Genomic DNA, 12,258 nt, shown 5'->3' on the forward strand with positions numbered 1-12,258 from the left:
ATAAAATAGAGACATAAAGATTATAGAGGGGGGAAAACTTTATAGATCATAACCTATATATGATGATCCATGCATCCTTCTACAACTAAACCGTCTTCACAGGGTCTCTTCCTCTTCCAAAACACTCAAAATCATATACATAATCAAAAGATACTAAAAAAAGAGGTCCTTAATCCTTATTTATAAAACTCTAAAATAGTCTAACGACTCTGGTTACCATAATCATGCCAAACTAACCACAATCGCGGTCTTTCAATCTTTCCCCAATTAATCATATCCCTTATATGGTCTATTTTGGTCGTATCACTAGTTGATGCAGAATCTCCAACATACCCCCACAGGCCTAGGATTGGATATCTTGAGCCCAAGTTTATGGGATTGGACATCTACAAGTGGTTTGATAACAACCCGATATTAGATGGCCTAATAGGCTTAACATTGATATGATAAGTTCTAATAACATCTTAGATTTTAGATTCAAGCCTAACTAAATCCCACAAAACTAGCATGTAAGGTGAAGGTTTCCCTGACATATATACTTTAATTTGGCCATATTCCTAATCAATGTGGGATCTTCAATACACCCCTACACATTGAGGATTGGGCATTTCAAGTATGAAGTTTGCATGACTTGACATCTACTAGTGGTTCAATAACAACCCGATGGCAATTGACTCAATAAGCCCAACAACAATCGCTAAGATAGGTTTCAGTACCATCTTATAATCTTTAGTTCAAGCTTAACTCAAACCTTATAAAAACGTCTTGTAAGGTGAGGGTTACTCCCACCTATATACTTTAATTTGGAAATATCTCTAGCCAATGTGGGATCTCCAACACCCTCCCCTCATGTTAGGATGGAGCATTTCAAGTGTGAAGTTTGCAGAACTTGATATTTGTAGGTGGTATGATAAACAACTTGATAGGCCTTACACCAATTAGGATAGATTCTGATATGATCTAACAGTTTAGGTTTAGGCCTAACTCAACCTACAATATCGACTTGTAAGGTGAGGGTTGTCATATGCTTATATACTTTTTTTTTGTATCCCCCTTGCTTATATATTTTAATTTTATCATATCAGTAGTTGATGTAGGATTTCCAACACCCTTCTCACATGAAGGACTAAATACCTTGAAAGAAGGTTGCATGATTGAACATCTGCGAGTGGTCAAATATCAATCCAATAGTGGGCACCCGATAAGCCCAACAACAATCATTATGATAGATTTTGATATCATCTTAGAAGTTTGAACATAATTCAACCTTATAAAATTGCATGGCTTGTAAGGTGATGATTGTTCCTTACTTATATATTTTAATTTTGATATATCACTAGTCAATATAAGATCTTCAACAAAAATGAAATAACTTGTTCAATAAAATTTAAGTAAAAGTTTGATGTTATTCAATAAATAAAGAAAGTCACTATTATTAGTAACAAACATGAAGTTATTTCAATGTAACTAGTAATTTTGAGTTTCAGATTTTAAATATATAGTTACAATTAAATATAGTTAATATAATTGTCTCTCATAGAGGATATTTATTGTTTCATAAAGAAAATATCATTACTACTATTCTTATAGATTTGTTGAAAATTGTTTGTGGGAGTAACATGAGAACATGACTCTTCTTTTGACCTAAATAGGGTTCTATAGTTGGCCGGTGAGTGGCAATTCAAATTAAATTAAGGAATAGTTCGGGGCATGAACTTGGATGAATAATTTGGTAAGTGATTTCCTTGATACTTGCATTGAATCATTTGTGGTGGTGGGTTGGGTTTGTCGCTTTGTCCCGTGGTAACGCATAAAAGGAGTTGGCTGCGTCCCAAGTTGGCTATCATAGATTGTGGTTCAAATTCAAAGGGATGCTAACGTGGGGGATACATCATTGGCAGGTTCATGAACTGCTTTCAAAGTGATTTGAATAACGCAATTTTCTTGAAATCTCTTCATAATTGCTCCCCTCCTCCTCTTGAAGTTACAACTATCAGTCACAGTGATGATGGTCCACAAAAGTATATTCAATATCAACAACGAATTTGGTGCTAAGAAACATTATGACTTTTTACTATTAACGTGCTTAAAAGTTAATTTCAATAAAATAAGTAGTTTTATGCAAATAAAAAGGTTTGCTTATGTTATAAGAATGCATATTCAGTAAATAATTTATATAAGTGTATAGTTGTTTAACAATAATTTTTTATTTAACAAATAGCATAATTAAGAGAACATCAATCTTTAGAATGTAAAATTAAGTTCGAGCAAAGTGCAAGTTGAAGTCAACGGTAGTTTGAGTTGATAAATTGTTGACCTAATTTCGGGTCGTTTGTTTAAGTTTTTCCTCATCAAATAATAATTTTTTTAAAAAATATAATCACATTTTTTTTCTTTCAAAAATAACCACTCAATTATTTATAATAGACACACTTCTTTTTTAATCTTAAATAAACTAATCCTAATTCTTACGAGTGAGTCAATTGAATTAAAATTTCTAAACTTAAGTTTAATTAAACTTTATTTTATAAATTATTATGATTATTAAATTTAACCCATACCGTTATAGGTCGTTTAGGTTGGGTCAGGTTATTAGCACAACATCATTTTCTGCCTCTATGTTATTAGTCAATTTCTTATAATTTTGTCAGCTTTTGTAAAAAAAAAAATTGTCCGTTTATTATTTACTTATTGAACCTAATTTGTTGAGGCAATTCTGAATATATTTATTATTATTATTATTATTATTATTATTCAATTAACAACTTAAATACTAAATTACATTTCAAAATTATTAGTATCTAATATTGGACAAACTCCAGCACTAATGTCCTGATCAAATATTTATATTTATAAGATAAATTTTTGGAGGGTACCTATTTAATACATTTATCATTTTATAAAAATTCCAATAATTGGGAAAATGATTTTATTGTCTGAAGAAAGCTTGATTCTTTTTTCTTTTCAACAATTTTCTCAATTAAGTCTCTCTTTTCAGTATAAAAAATATTTTCTATTTTTATTAGTAACTATACAAATTCTAAATTCTGTTCATTTTTTTTAAAGTTATATGACAATTAGTATTTTAGTATGTATAATTCACATGGTAAATTTTTATTTAGTATAATTAAATTTTTTAATAATAAATAATTTTAAATATATACGTATATTATGATTAAAATACATAAAGAATAAATATTTGAACATATAAATTATAATTTAAGATTATTTTTAATTATTGATAAATTTTTAAAATATTAAATTTTAATTTTTTAAAAATTAAAAATGATAAAGTAAAATAAATAAAAAATTATTTTTAATATAAAAAAAATTATTCTCATAGAAAGAAAAATTCTTAACAATATCCTGATTGTATCTCATTTGATAACTATTTTAATTTCTATGCAAATGTTGATCAAATAAAATTTTAATTATCCCCTACATGTTTTTTACAATAAAAAATAAATATAAAGTGGTATGTTTTAATTATTAGTTAAAACATAAATATTATTTAATTCGAAACAAAACCTCACATATTTTTTATTTTCACTTTTTATTTTTACAAATTGTTATAAAAATAATTTAAAATATGTTTGTGATTATTAATAAATGCTCAAATTTTATCTTTCTTTTTTATAATTTTTTTGTCATTTTTATTCTCTGATAAAACAAAAATTTTATTTTTGATGCTTATCACTTTATTTTAATTTCTAATAAATTAATGAATTTTTTATTTACTCTTTTATAAATTTTTTTATTGTTTTTTTTATTTAGAACGAAACACAAAGTTAATTAATTTATCATAAATCATAAATAGTGACAAAAACTAAAATTAAAATTATTATTTTTTTAGAGATTCAATATAAAAAAATTATGAAAGTATAAATATAAAATTTAATTATTTATTAAGGATAAAAAATATTTTAGCCTAAAAAAATTTATCATTTAACCTTTTACATTTCATATACAAGTTTACAAAATAAATGTTAAAAACAGCACAATATCATCAATAAAAGCAGAAACTAGTAACTACCCCTAAAAAGAAGACAAATGCTACAAACCATCTTTTCATATTAAAAATGAACATTAAAATCAACTCATAAAAAAAGAGAGAAAAATAAAACCCACGAGCCACATTGGCATCTGGTTTCTGGTTTTTGGTGGTGGGGGGGGAAAAAGAATATTACAAAAAAACCCCACTATGCACAGATACATTGCATGTAGGAAACCGTTCAGTGTACGGGAATCTCTTTCTCTTTGCCATAAAAGCCTTCCTTTTCCCAAACACTAACCCTTCATTAATTTTTTTCTCCAACTCTTCTCTGTTCTTTTTTTTTGCCCTATCTAATTAGGGTTCCCGCGATTTCAAACCTTAATTTCTTCGATTACTCTCTCTTTCCATCTCATGCGTTCTTGCTCTCAACAACAATCACCCACCGCCATCGAAGTCTTCGTTCTTTTCTTCTTCTTCACTCTCCTTTTTTCTCTCGTTCGAGGGTTCTTTCGTGGGGAACCCTGCAGATTTCACCACTCGTGCACATGTCCAAAGTTCTCGGCTTTTCCGGTGAGTTCATCGATTCCGAGCGTTTTTTTTATCTGATTTGCGTGATGGGTGTTCCGTTTTGCCCCGTAATTTTGTGGATTTTAGATTTTTGGGTTATGATTTTGCGGTGTATAGAAGGTTATTCGTTGATGATGATTATAAAAAGAATTGATCTTTTGGGGAAAAAAGTTCATGGATTGACCTTAGTTTTTGTTTAAAAAAATATGGGTCATGGATGATCATGTGGGGTAGATGGGGTAGTAAAGATTTGGGATTTTGAATTGGGTGATTAAGATTTTGTTTGATGTATGGAGGTGATCTGATTTTATTTATGAATCGTTTTGATTTCTTAGAGGAGCTGATAGGAGGTGTAAATATATTCGTAGTCTAATTTGTTGACGACATAGTGAGATATATTTAGCACGTGATAGGTATTTTTTAAGGATTTTGTGTTTTGTGATCTTTGCAGCCGATGGTTCTTGTTTAGTAGATTGTTTTGTATGTTAGGATTTCTATTGTTTGTTAAAAAATTTCATTTATGAATAGATACTTAGATATGCTATGTTTATGTGTTGAATTTGTGCTTTTCTGACGTTGTGAATATGTTTGGGTTCTCAGGAGTTGACGATTTTTGCCCGATGGGATCAATATATGCCAACCCCAAGGAAGCAAGTTTCTTCTTGCCTCTTGGCCCTCAAGTTGATGTATACTTTCCTCCTCGGAAGAGATCGCGTGTCAACACTCCATTCGTTTTCGATGGAGAATGGTTTGAGCAAAAGCCGAAAACCTCTGTTGAAGCCTTGCCAGATGAGTGTCTCTTTGAGATCTTTAGGAGGTTGCCTTCTGGGGAAGACAGGAGTGCATGTGCCTGTGTTTCCAAGCGATGGCTTATGCTTCTAAGCAGTATTTGCAAAAATGAAATCTGTGTTAACAAAAATGCCACTGTAGAGACCATTGAAAAGGAGGGTGATGATGTAGAATTTGGAGGTGAGGGATATCTCTCTCGAAGCTTGGAAGGAAAGAAGGCAACAGATGTTAGACTAGCTGCCATAGCTGTTGGGACTTCGTCTCGGGGAGGATTGGGGAAGCTCTCAATCCGTGGAAGCAACATGGTTCGTGGGGTGACTAGTCATGGTCTCAAGGCTGTTGCTCGTGGATGCCCTTCTTTGAAGGCTCTTTCTCTATGGAATGTTGCTACCGTTGGTGATGAGGGCCTAATTGAGATTGCTAATGGATGCCACCAGCTAGAGAAGCTTGACCTTTGCAAGTGCCCTGCAATTACTGATAAGGCTTTGGTTGCAATTGCAAAGAACTGCCAGAATCTGACTGAGTTGTCATTTGAATCTTGCCCTAACATTGGTAATGAAGGTCTACGAGCTATTGGGAAGTTATGCTCCAATCTGAAGTCCATATCCATCAAGGACTGCACTGGTGTTAGTGATCACGGAATTGCTGGATTGCTTTCTTCAACTTCTTTGGTTCTATCAAAGGTGAAGCTCCAGGCATTGACTGTTTCAGATCTCTCTCTAGCTGTTATTGGTCATTATGGCAAGTCAGTTACTGATCTTGTCCTTAATTGCCTCCCAAATGTCAGCGAGAGGGGGTTCTGGGTCATGGGTAATGGTAATGGATTGCAGAAGCTAAAATCACTTACAGTTGCATCTTGCAAAGGAGTAACAGATATTGGGCTTGAAGCTGTAGGAAAGGGTTGTCCAAATCTGAAAATTGCACACCTCCACAAGTGTGCATTTCTGTCAGACAATGGGTTGATGTCATTCGCCAAGGCTGCTTCATCACTTGAAAGCCTACGATTGGAAGAGTGCCACAGAATTACCCAACTTGGGTTTTTTGGTGTCCTTTTTAACTGTGGTGCAAAATTGAAGGCTATCTCTTTGGTGAGCTGCTATGGGATCAAAGATCTGAACTTGGTGTTGCCAACAGTATCTCCATGTGAATCACTTCGGTCGTTGTCTATCAGTAACTGTTCTGGATTTGGCAACGCCTCCCTGTCTGTATTGGGAAAGCTGTGCCCTCAGCTTCAGCATGTTGAATTGAGTGGACTTGAGGGAGTGACAGATGCAGGGCTTCTTCCACTCCTTGAGAGTTCCGAGGCTGGTTTGGTTAAAGTGAACCTTAGTGGTTGCACAAACATTACCGACAAAGTAGTTTCATCCTTGGCCAATCTGCATGGTTGGACTCTTGAGAATCTAAACCTTGATGGTTGCAAAAATATCAGTGATGCTAGCTTGATGGCAATTGCTGAAAACTGTGCATTGCTATGTGATCTTGATGTCTCCAAGTGCACAATCACTGATGCTGGGATTGCAGTCCTGGCACATGCCGAACAGATTAATCTGCAAATCCTTTCTTTGTCAGGTTGCACTTTGGTCTCAGACAGGAGCTTAACCGCTCTGAGAAAATTAGGCCACACCCTTTTGGGACTAAACATCCAACACTGCAATGCAATCAACAACAGCACGGTTGACACACTTGTGGAGTTTCTCTGGAGGTGTGACATCCTCTCCTGAGCTGAAAGAAGAACTAATCTCACTTGCAATTTAGGCCAGGATCACATCATGCAGGAAGCTTGTTATGCTTAGTGTTGCACAGTAGTTTATTTTAGGTCCTTAACAGGTCTTCATCATCCAGCGACTTGGTTCCTTTTTACCGGAGTGTGCAGTCATTTAACTCTCATTTTTGCAGGTTCCTTCAACAGGAAATCTGTTCTTTTTGGCATCCATTGCCACCTTTTAAATGGCTGCATATCTGAGAACATAGCTACCGGGTTCTGGAGTTAGGAATCTTTGTTACTGGTGTTGGCACCTGATGTTTTTAGCTCGGCTTTGCATCGGTTTTGCCACCATGTGTGTCTTAGTTTTCTAAGTTTTTACAGCTACCTGTACCACTGTATCAGTCTTTGTTTACCAAATGTGTCATGTGGTTGAACTATGTTCTTCACATGATGTTTGGGTATCAGTTTTACTCGAAGGGCAGGTTAGAAGTTTCAGTGTCATGTGCTGTTATTAGGGTGGTTGCAGTTGTCAAGGTCGGTGTTTATGAAGTCTTGTTTTTAGGGGCTTGGCTGTGGCAGCAAGCTATATAGGTCTGCCATAACCACAACCTTTTTGTCCCTTTGGGAAGGGTTGTTATTTTTACCAAGTCCTAGTTTTTTAAGGCTTCATTTTTTTGAACTTGGCAACTGCTCCTCCTATATTGTCTAATGATGTTCATACCTGCCCTTTGTTCTGTATGTTATGAAATGTAATGAAATAAATAAAATTTTCAGTCTCATTCCAAGTTGCTAGAACAGATGTGATGGTATCTCCCTAAACTTTGATTATACCCTTTATACTTACTAGTTAGAAGACTTAGCACGCTAATTAAGTAATATTTATCCATATGGAGAAGCTTGATACATCTAGATTAAGGTTAAAATGTAAGGAACTTTTGTAATAGATCTAGCAACCTAGTGGGCGAGATTCCTACTAACTCAGATTGTACGAAGTCTTGTACAGTGTTTGAATGAGTTAATTGGAGACAAGTGATAGCAATAAGAAATAGGGGAAGAAAGAGACAGAAATAAGTTGGGAAATAAAGTTGAAATAAGATGGAAAAAAAAACATCTATTGTTTAGATAGATAGAAAGCAAGAGTTGAGTAAAAATTATTAGAGGAAAAGAGTAAAAACAATAAGTTATAAGTATATTGATAAAACTTAAATTTGTTGTTATAAAGAAACATTTATTGAATATTTTATATGCTTTATATTTAAATAGAATAATATTTAACATTAGGAATCATTAAAAATCAATACTTAGCACCTCTCCAATTCTCTTACTTTCAGTATTAACATTGAGTATCTTTTTCTCTCTCCTCTTCCTATTTTCACCCAAATAAATAATTTATATTTCATTCTCTCCTCTTCAATTACCTCCTTTCTCAATTTCATCTCAAACAATTACACTGTTGCAGCTAAGATTTTTTTCTTTCCAGGAATTAAATTCGTGATTTTCATGTCACAACTCAAAAGGCACTAACTTGATCCCTTTATCGTGGAGTTAAGATTTATCCTCCAATTTTTAATAGATTTTTTTTATATATAGAAAATTTAGGAGTTTTCGCGAGTTAAAATTTGCAATTCGACTTATCATGATGTTGTACACACGTATGGGGAAATTTTGCTTGTTGAAGAGTTAGTTGGGACAATGGGACCAGAGAGAACAGAGTTATGTAGTGATTAGACATGATAGTTGACCGGGTACGAGTTCGAGATTACCTGACTTTTTTAATGAGAGTTGAAGACGAGAATGTCATTACCCGTCCCGATGATAAAATTATTAAAATTTTATTAATTATTTGTTAATTTTTTTTTATAATTTTTACATAATTTAAGATTATTTTCTTGATGATTTTTATAGATAAATGCGCTGCAAATACTAGTAGTTAAAAATAAATGTAACAATTATTTTCTTTTTAAATCATATTTTTAATATAATTATTTTACAATTTTTTTTTTACAAATCTAAACCGGAGATGGGTCGGGGACCAAGATACCCAATACCTAACAACAGATACGGAGATGAGGTAATAAAATTTAACCTGTTGGATATCAAGGACAGGTATGAATATATGCTGGGAAGTCAGGATCAAAGACTGGGGAGACAATACCCGTCCATCCCGTTGCCATGTTTAGTAGCTGTACTTGACCAACTTACGGTATAATTTTGTGAATCGTGGAGCCTGCCTTTGCACAAGCTTTGAACTTTCGTATCCTTCTGGACTTTAGCTTGCATTCCAATCAGTTTATTTTGGAAAATATTCATTTATTTTTATTAATTTTCTAACATTTTTAAATATTACTTATTTTAATTAAAACTTCCTAGTTAAGTTCTTGGAAATGTATATTACAAGTGTATGTAAATCAATAAATTGATGACATTATTTCACCTAATCATTCATTTCACATTCAAATTTTATATATGTAACTGCATTTGAATATTAAAAACTAATAATTTAATGATTTATAATAATTTTACTTATCTCGAGCATGATTAGCTTGTGTTGAAAATAGCAAAAGTTTATAGAAATGTATGAGGTGGTCTTTGATTGCTAATGGTCCAATATTTTTATTGTCGGATGTTATGATGCAAAGTTTAAAAAATATTAAAATGATTTATTGACTAATTAAGACATGTGGTCGGAAATTCAAAGATGAGAAGGGTCATCATCAAATGGGTAATATTGTCATAGAATTCAAAAATGGCACATGCACCTTCACATGCATTGTTTGTGTAAAGCAATCATTCATGCACCTCAAATTCCGAAGCTTCCCTTTGCGTTTCTAGCACTGCTTGCGATGAGACAGGAACAGGAAAATTGAGCCTGGAAGACAAGCCCCACTTGGGGGCCACTAGTATAATTTCAAAGGAAATTGGATGATTTTGGTTATGGATTCTCGAGAGCATAAAATCCAATTATCTAATCAGCAAGATTATTATTAGAGAAATTACAACCATATCCTCTAAAATTTAGTGTAATTACATAAATATTTTTCTACTTTTTTAACTATTCCTTTCACCTCTCTTTTAGGGTGTTATTATAATAATATTTGAAGGAGTGTTAATGTATTGTGTGTAAACATATAAGAAAATATTAATGTAATATTTTTTAACTTAAAGGAAAATTAATATAAGAAAATAAAATAGACTTAAATATATTTATGGTTTTTATAATTTAATATTTTTTATTTTTGTTTTTGTATTTTTTTTATAATCCTTAAAAAATATATTTGTTTTGTTTTTGGTTTTTAAAGTATTTTAAATAACACTTTGAACAGTAAAAAAATTAAATATTAAATAGTAAAAAAAATACTATTTAAAATATTTTAAGTACGAAAAACAAAATAATAAAATTAAAATTTTATTCAAGCTAAATTATATATATATATATATATATATACACACACACTAAACCTCGTGAGGTATTGCTCTTATTATTATTGTCATTATGCCAAAATGTTATTAATTGTTTTGCGATTGAGAGATCGATAACGGACAAAAAATATCACGCCCTGTTTGATTAGAGAAGCATTTATGATTTTATTCAATCAATTGATGAGCTTTAGTGGCAAATCCGTAGTGGTTAAGGGTATCCAATGAATTGAACCATTCTTTTATCGTCAACTTTTGTATAGTGTATCTATTATTAGGGTTAAGACTTTGATACATTAACGCCAATTTATTGATTGTTGCCCCCTGTTTTCTGTTTACAAAGAATATAGACAGAATACTTCTCTCAAACTTGTAATCCTTGTGTCAAAGGATGCTTCCTTATTGATTCTCTTTCTTTTGTGGTTATAAATAAAAGAAAGAAAAAGATATTGTTTGATTCTTGTTTAAAGTGTATACATCTCATTAAGATCGAAATTAAAGGAAAAAAATGTGAAAAATACAGAAGAAAAGTAAGAGAGATTTAGAAATAGGATAATTATAAATCCTTCTATTAACTCCTTAATGCTTTTTATTTTTATTTTTTATGTTTCCAACATATTAAACACCTATTTTATAGAATATTTGGATAAATGTTGACAACATTAATTTTGAATGAAATTGATTTTAAAGTTATATATATATATATATATATATATATATATATATATATATATATATATATATATATATATATATTACATTTTTATTATAAAAATAAGTTAGCTGCAAACTTGTATGATTTATTCAACGCAAAAACCGTCCATAATAGGGTAATTAGGATAGTTACATAAAATTATTTGACCTACCTCAAACATAAAATAGAATAACATATTACTAACCAATGATCTAATGTGTATCAAACATTAGATAGTATAAAAACTTATTATCTTCTTATCTTGTTATCTCTTTTCCAATCCTTAAATTTTAGGTTAATCTGTTTTTATTTAATATTTTCTTTACATAATAAAAAAATTGTAAGAGGATATTACATATTTTAAAAATTAATAAAGTAGGAATATTAAAAGATGGAATATAAAGGAGAAGGATGCAAGGGAATAATTCAAAATAAAAGCCACGTTAAATCTACAAAATAGTTAGATAAAAAAATAAAAAGACTAAGTTATATTTGTATAATAATTGCTTTTTTTTTTTCCATTAAGGGGGCAAAAGACCAAAGGAGAACTACAAAATAAAACTAGAAGATGGAGACTCCCAGAGAATCAGCTAATAGCAACTTGCTCAAAAGATTTATAATTATAAATATAAAATAAATTATTTATTTAACAAAGAATAATATTATAAAAGTATTATAAAATTATATAAATAATAGTACAACACTAAAATCAAAGTCTCCTGCATGCGCAGTTACTGTGCGCAGAATGAACATAAAGTTAGATAAATGCATTGCATTTCTGATTCTTGACAATGAATTTGTAATTTTTCAAACTATTATTGTCATCATTAAACGAGTCTTAAATGCATTTATTTTTACTCTATTTTTTTTTTTATAAAATACTAAGAAGTATAACAGGATATAGCATTATTCTACAAATTAATAAAGTATAAAAAGATATACAAGAAAAAGGATACAAGAGAATAATACTTCAAAATAAAAAGACACGTTAAATCTACAAAGGGGCTAGATATAAAATAAATAGAAATTATATTTGTATAATAAGATAACATTTTTTATAATTACAAATATAAATATAAAACAAACTGATGT

General features: G+C 31.0%; 1 protein-coding gene across 1 annotated transcript; it reads left to right on the plus strand.

Moving 5' to 3' along the window:
- The first annotated feature begins 4,398 nt into the window (after window positions 1-4,398).
- On the plus strand, window positions 4,399-7,850 carry LOC114393984 (EIN3-binding F-box protein 1-like). Its single transcript, XM_028355516.1, has 2 exons — window positions 4,399-4,564; window positions 5,162-7,850. The coding sequence occupies exons 1-2, from the start codon at window positions 4,540-4,542 to the stop codon at window positions 7,069-7,071; spliced, it is 1,935 nt and encodes a 644-aa protein (XP_028211317.1). The 5' UTR covers window positions 4,399-4,539; the 3' UTR covers window positions 7,072-7,850.
- The last annotated feature ends 4,408 nt before the right edge of the window (window positions 7,851-12,258 follow it).

The sequence above is a fragment of the Glycine soja genome, chromosome 17 (genome assembly GCF_004193775.1).
Source record: "Glycine soja cultivar W05 chromosome 17, ASM419377v2, whole genome shotgun sequence".
Classification (NCBI taxonomy): Eukaryota; Viridiplantae; Streptophyta; class Magnoliopsida; order Fabales; family Fabaceae; genus Glycine; species Glycine soja.

Excerpts from the sequence above, each read along its gene's own strand:
- LOC114393984 (XM_028355516.1), top strand. The coding sequence starts at position 4,540 with ATGTCCAAAGTTCTCGGCTTTTCCG. Across the intron at positions 4,565-5,161 it reads CAAAGTTCTCGGCTTTTCCG|GAGTTGACGATTTTTGCCCG; the intron begins GTGAGTTCATCG and ends TTGGGTTCTCAG.